Here is a 7,091-nt window from a genome sequence, read left to right on the forward strand (position 1 = left end):
TCACACACCTCTTCCCTCTCAAGGCAGCAGATCTGGGGAGAGAAACTGAAACGAGAAACTGAACAGATCTACAAACTAACTAACCAGTTGGTTAAATCCCTCCATAGCCTGCCCCAGCACAGCCCGCCCTTACCCCCAGGACGTCAGACGCCCCGCCCCGCCCCCGCGGCTCAGCCCCGCCCACACCAGGGCACGTGTCCCAGAACGCGACCGCTAGGGCGCTGGTTGCCACTGGGAGAGAGGGGCTCAGGGGGCGGGACCGGAGGTCATTAAGGGGGCGTGGCTACCCGGCCGCCATTGTTGTGACCTTTCCCCCAGTGCCGCGCACTCGTTGGAGCGTGTGGGAGGATCGCTCTTTGCCCCCCTCCCTCCTTCCCTCGCCCCGCCGCGTCCGCGGGGCTCTCGTCTCGTTCGAGGCCCACCCGCCTGCCGATAGCGGTCATGCTGCCCAACACGGGGTAAGCGCCGGTCCGCGCCGCATTTCTAGCTCTCCACCCAGTGTTATCCTGGCCGCGCATGCGCGGTGCGCTCCTCCGACACCTGCGGGGGACTCGGGCAGCGCCTGGGGCCGGGACTGGCGGGTAGGGAAACAGTTCGCAGTCCTCCGGTATCCCAGGAGGCACCACTCCCAGGTGGACTACCTGTCCTCCTGCGCTCCCATTCCCCCCATCTGCAGCTTCAGTGAAGGGGGACCCCTGCGCACACCCCACTGCCCCCGGGCACCTCCTTGGTACACCCCACTGCCCTGCAGAGCCCTTGCCAGGGGCACAGCAGCACATTTCCCTCTAGCACTGCCCTTCAGAGAGCGACTAGTTCAGGATGTGGAAGGTGAGACGAAGAAAAAAAGGACTAGAAGAAAAAAAGCCCTAGAAAGCAGGTGGAAAAAAAGGGTATGGAAACTCAGAAGGACAAAGACAAGCCAAGGAAGGATCTTGATAAAAGGAAAGGAGAGAAGGGGGCTGGGCCAAAAAAGGAAAAGTGCTGCCAAAGCAGGATCTGGGTCTGGTCTCTGATCTGGAGGAGGAGGGAGAAGAGCAGGGAGGTGATAAGAGGGGAAAAAAAGGAGAGACATTTTCAAAGAGCTCATAGAAGAGTTGTGTTCAAAAAGTAAACAGGGTTCTTTGGGTCCATGTGATGTCTTCTATTAGACCAACTACTAGTTGGAAAAATTGCTCTTTGCAAGCTTTTGGGCACAAACACCCTTCTTCAGGTGCAGGGAGAGTTAAAATGTCCACAGCGTTTCTGCTCTGAAATGTTTAACCTCTTGCCAGAAAATTTTTCTGATGTGGCTGACCTCTATTGTGAAAGTTGTCAGGCCAAAGGGCTAAAGTTTGGGATAGTTTTAGAAGCAGTTGACAGCATTGCATTGGGCAATCTTAGAGCGCTGCAAGCCTTTGCTGTCTCTTTCCTAGGTTTGAAAGAATCAGGAGGGCCTCATTTTTATTCCTAATAGTTTTGTAACTTGATTTGGCTCCAACAAGGAAAGCCACTGCATGTTGGGGCTGGGGCAGAAGCATCGTGGACCTATGATCCTCTGTTGTTGGCAGCGGATGGGTTCCAAGGTTGCTGTCAGGAGAGAACCTTAGCAACAGGCAGAGGGAGCAGGACTGAGCTTGAGAGAACACAGAGACGGAGCATTCTTTGCAGTTGACCAACTGGCATGTTTATACCTGCTAGATTTTGCAATGAAAATGATTAATCTTAAAGAAACCTCATTTCTGAATAATTTGTGACTCACCTCTGAAAAATCATTGTATGTAAATGGCACCTGAATTTCAGAGTTCAACATCATGCATGCATAGGGTCTGAACTTGGAAATAATTTCTGCTTTTGTTCACCACACTGCAAGGCCAAGAGTATGATAGTTGGAATGCGTTCATTTCCATGCATTAGCAACAGTAGTGTATGATGGTTTCTCATAGTTTAAAAAATAGTGTTGCTGATTTGTTTTATGGAATTTTTATCATCATTGATGCATGAAAAGGCAAGATCTGAGACTGACTCACAGATAGAAAGCTGTTTGTAGGGCAGGCAGTTAATCAGCATCTATTTCCTTGCAAACAGAATACACTTGATATGAAAATGATTAAGAAATAAAAATGGAATTTCACAACAGCAGTTAAATAGGCTTTTTAGACCAGAACAGGCTTAAAAGCTTGTTCAGGCAACATAAAAGAAATCTCAGTGTCTTGGTTTTTTAATTCTATAAATTCTGAGCTCTGTCCCATGCCACCATCATTCATAGCACTGTATAAACACAGAAAAAAAAGGTCCCCAAAATGCTTGCAGCTGAAGTATAAGACAGAAGGTAAGAGATTGATGTAAGTCAGCTTACAAAGGGCCAGTGAGATAATATTGAGCATGATAAGTATGATAATATTAAGCATGATAAGTAGCCAGTAGACTTAAACCAGGGGTGGGCAAAATACAGCCTCCGGGCCAGATCTGGCCCACAGAGAGACTTTGTCTGACCCATGGTGGGTCCCTCCGTTGCTCCTGGCATAGGTACCGTCTGGCCCATGGCATGTCCCACTGCCCCCCAGGTGGGTGTCCTGCCCTCTCCCAAACACAACATAAAATTTTAGAAAACATCTGAAGGAGGACAATGTAAACATTTTCAGGGAACTTCCCTGAAAATGTGAGGGAGAAACATAATAGAAAGTATGGAAGTTGTTGCTTGCTAAAATCTAATAAGAGTCTGATCCAGGCATCCTGAAAATATAAGACAGGCCCGTGGGCCACCTGCTGCCTGCATGGGATTAAATTGCAGCTGCCAGAGCAGAGGGCAAGCCTGGGGCATGCAGTGCTACAGTGGGTATGGGGTATGCAGGCAGTCCCAGGCATGTGGTGCACTGGTCAGGGGATAGTCATGGGCACATGGTTTAGTGGTGAGGACGGCCATGGACATGCAGTGCAGTGGTGGGGGGAGCATCTGTGGGGTGTGAGGCTTGGGGGCATTGTGGCTAATGCTGCTGTCGTCCTCAGTTCTTGGCACTTGGACAGCCCTGATAGAAGAGATGAGAGACAGCATAGGTATGTGCAATAAAGGGTACTGAAAGTGAAGGTATGTGTTTTTTTTGAGGTCAGTGGGATAGAGGAATAACATGCTTAAAGCCATGAGGTAAGGCAGTAATTCTCAGGCTTCTTAGACTCAAAGCACCCCTCCATAACTCTTCTTAGTTTAGTAGCAGCCCATTTCAAAAATTAATTTATAACAGTGCGTACCCCTTTGCACATCCGAGGTTGATGCCGCACTATTTTTGAGAATCACTACTGTATTCATTTCAAAGGTGTTCATTTTTTAATCAGTTATTAGCTTGTAACCTAGTTATTACATCTAATTTTTTTCCGTTAAGTGACTTGTTATTTTTTGTCTCATGGTAGTAAAAAAAAAAAAAAAAAAAAAATCCTTTTTTTCCTCCCTCTCTCCTGACTTTAGGAAATTAGCAGGATGTACTCTCTTTATCACTGGTGCAAGCCGTGGCATTGGTAAAGCAATTGCTTTGAAAGCTGCAAAGGATGGTGCAAACGTTGTGATAGCTGCCAAGACGAGCGAGCCTCATCCCAAGCTTGCAGGAACAATCTACACTGCTGCAGAGGAGAGTAAGTTCTTTCAGTTGAGTGTTACACCCAGACTGCAGGCAGAATTGAGGTGGCTGGGGCACCAGCAATAACTGTGGGAATTCTGACCATTCCAGTCATGCAGAATACATTGATTTACTTACAGATTAAACAAAGCAAAACTATCAGATAACGTTACATATAGGATGAGTAGTCTGCTGCTTGGTGACGTCTGTCGCCAGGCTGAGTTGTCAGGTAAGGGGGCTTTTGTGCGTCTACGCAGTGGTGTCTTCCGTGTCATGTACCTGAGTTGCTTTTATACCTCACAGTTCCTTGGTTTGCCATTATCCAATCAAATTCTACTGCCTCTTCAGTTGGCCCTTGTTCATGTCCAGTTTTCACGTTTCTTGAGGTTTTCTCAATTTATTTCTTCTATTTCCCTCTTGCCTACCTGTCCTTATGCATAGTCAGCAAGTTAGAAAGCATGTAATAATCATATGCAGGCTGTTTCCAGATCAAAAAGGGGCCTGTTGTGGCCAGCCTAGACTTGTTGTATTTCAAATATAGATATTCCCTTTGGTGGCTAGCCTAGACATACAATGATCCCTGTCATGACCTTAACTTATGCTACTTCAGATATCGTGTTAGTCTATGATCAGTCTTAACTGTGATGTTATGATTTGTTCTATATATGTTTTCTTCTTTCTTCCTTATTGTGGTTAAGTCCAGACATCCTGTCTGTGTTAGTTAACTCAATGCTGTTTTAAGCTCTGTTAGTATCGTACAACTTTTTTTAATACACGGTGGTCTAAAATCTGTTACCCTATAGATAAAAGTCAGTTGTTGTGAAACAATATAAGAATAATTATTTATTACAGTCTTAAAGGGTTATTTGAAGACTACTGCTTTTGCAGAAACTGCAGCAAAAAGTAGGCTCTTTCAGAAGGCCCTAGGCCTTAACATCTTACAGGAGCCGCATGTTACTTTGCAAAATGAGGGGCAGAGGCTACAGGGAAGGCAATCTTCAGGAGCTCGACTACACTTGGGAGACGTGAGTTTGTTTCTTGTTGGATCGCAGAGTTCCTGTGTGACAATAAGCAAACTGCTTAATCTCTATCGAGGCCTAGTCTTTCTTTAGTATAACAGGAATCATTTTTCTGACTCGGAGAAATGTTGTCAGGGTAAACTTATTGTTCGTGAGGTGTGAAAATACTGTACAACACTGAACAATCAACCTCACTTCATTTCAGTTGTACAGTCTCTTTTATTAAAGTGTTATACAGAAGTTTTTGTTCTTTTGAGATGAGGAAATCTCTCACTATTTATAAGAGCCTGAAAAAACACCCTTCAATTCCCTTATTAACAAAGTACTTTTAAAGCAGTTGAAAGTTCACAGCCAGAGATTGCATTTGAAAGAGGAGGGGGAGTTGCTGTGTTAGCAGTTCTGTGTTGCCAGTTAACCATATGTGGGTCAGCCCCAGTTAATGCAGTAATGGAGATTATTTTGTCTAGAATTAAAAAGTTGATGTCTATTTAATAAACACTAGTAAGAAACTTAAACAGTGATTAGTGTAATGTTCAAAGAACAGAATTTCCAATTTATAAAAAACTGGCCAAAATTATAATTGTTCCATTTTTGCAACAGTTATGTGGCTAGATGCAACTCGATTTCTTTATTTTAAAATCTTCTTACAATTAAATGACAGGATTAATGGAGAGTTTTAAAATCATAGAAAATTAGGGTTGGAAGGGGCCTCAGGAGGTCATCTAGTCCAACCCTCTGTTTAAAGTAGGACCATCTGGACTAACTGAAACCTGGTGGGACCCTACGCGCGAGTGGGCAGTAGACATTGAGGGTTACAGGTTGTACAGATGGGATAGAGGTGGGGGGGAAGGGAAGGTGTTGCTCTCTATGTTAAGAAACAATATACATCCTCTATAATCCAGATGGGATCAGAGGAGGGCCAAACCAAGGTACTGTGGGTCAGGACACAAGGGGGTTGGGGGGAAAGGGACTTGGTAGTTGGGGTCTACTATAGACTGCCACACCAGGAGGATGAGCTAGACCTGGAATTCTCCAGACAGCTCTCAGAGACCGTACGGTCGAGAGAGATGGTTGTCATGGGTGACCTAAACTACCCTGACATCTGCTGGCAGGAGCAGTCAGCCAAATCTAACTGCTCACGCAGGTTTTTAACCTGCATACAGGACCTCCACCTAACTCAGGAGGTATATGATCCCACTAGGGGAAATGTCTTGCTGGACTTGGTGTTAGCTACAGGGGATGACCTAGTGGGTAATCTGCAGATACAAGGTAACCTAGGGGCTAATGACTATTGATCGATTGAATTCATTATCTAGTGAAGGGTGGGTAAACTAATCAGCAGGGCTGAAATGCTAGACTTCAGAAAGGCTAACCTCAGTGTGCTCAGGAGATCAGTTAGGTGTTAAAGCTCAAGAGCATTGGTGAAATGGGGGTCCAGGAAGGGTGGTCGTTCCTCAAGGGAGTGATTCTGCGAGCACAGGAGACAATCCCATTGCATAAAAGGGGGCAAAAGGGTCAAGAAGCCCTTTTGGCTGAACAGGGAAGTCCAGGAAAGCCTACGGGCAAAGAAAGAGGTATGTAGGCTGTGGAAACAGGGGGTAGCTACCAAGGAGGAGTAGACCTCCCTGGCTTGCACTTGGAGGGAATCAGGAAGGCCAAAGGAGGATTTGAATTTAGGCTGGTGACAAAAATTAAGGACAACAAAAAGTCCTTCAGGTATACAGGGAATAATAAGAAGGCACAGGGTAGTGTAGGACCCCTGCAGGGCAAGCTGCATGATTGCCAAACATTTCCCTTTCTCCCAGTCCCCAGTATCTTCTTATTCACCACTTGTAACTCATACTCTTACCCCTTACTCAACCTCTGGGGGCAGGAGACTCTTTTTAGGATCTGTCTCTCCGTGCATCAGGACCTCTAGCTCTCCACTCTAGATTTCCCACATTTGAGAAGCACAGACAGTGGCTGTAGGGAGCAGTGATGAGGTACGACTAGGTTTTGGTACAATTTATATTCATGTTGTTTTACCCCTTGTAGTGGGACCTGGACCAAAGAGACTCACCAGGGTGGGGCCAAGGTGTTGCACTCTCAATGTGTGTTTAGCCCTCTTATCTGTATCTTGCCTGCCACAACTTGCTGTTAGTGAAAAGGATATAAGGAGGTGGTACCGGACTGTAGTGGGGTACAATGAGATGGGTGCAGATCTCAGTGTCCAGGTGTCTTCTGTGAGGCTTCATCTCCCCTAGATCCCACCCCTTTCTAATCCGGTGTTCCTGTGATGGCATTGGGGTAGGTGCTTGGTCCTCAGGAAAAGTCTGACGTGGAGAGAAAAACAGGGTGGTCTCGAACCAATGTGAGCTGGCCGAGCCCTGTTACTCTGGCAAGGGTCTACCACCAAGACAGCTGTACCGCATAGGAATTAATAAAGCAATATAATTTAAATGGTCATGTCCATTGTTTAATCATGGGCCTATCTTCGGCCTTGCAA

General features: G+C 45.9%; 1 protein-coding gene across 1 annotated transcript in view; it reads left to right on the plus strand.

Annotated features, from left to right (window-relative positions):
• The first annotated feature begins 348 nt into the window (after positions 1–348).
• The window catches only part of HSDL2 (hydroxysteroid dehydrogenase like 2), a 50,092-nt gene continuing 43,349 nt past the window's right edge, over positions 349–7,091 (plus strand). The window contains exons 1-2 of the mRNA XM_019517055.1: positions 349–458; positions 3,440–3,603. Coding sequence (XP_019372600.1) covers positions 442–458; positions 3,440–3,603 — 181 coding nt within the window. The 5' untranslated portion in view covers positions 349–441. The remainder of the gene's footprint in view (positions 459–3,439; positions 3,604–7,091) is intronic.

This window comes from Gavialis gangeticus, unplaced genomic scaffold (genome assembly GCF_001723915.1).
Source record: "Gavialis gangeticus isolate Ggan-Ray unplaced genomic scaffold, GavGan_comp1, whole genome shotgun sequence".
NCBI classification, from domain to species: Eukaryota; Metazoa; Chordata; order Crocodylia; family Gavialidae; genus Gavialis; species Gavialis gangeticus.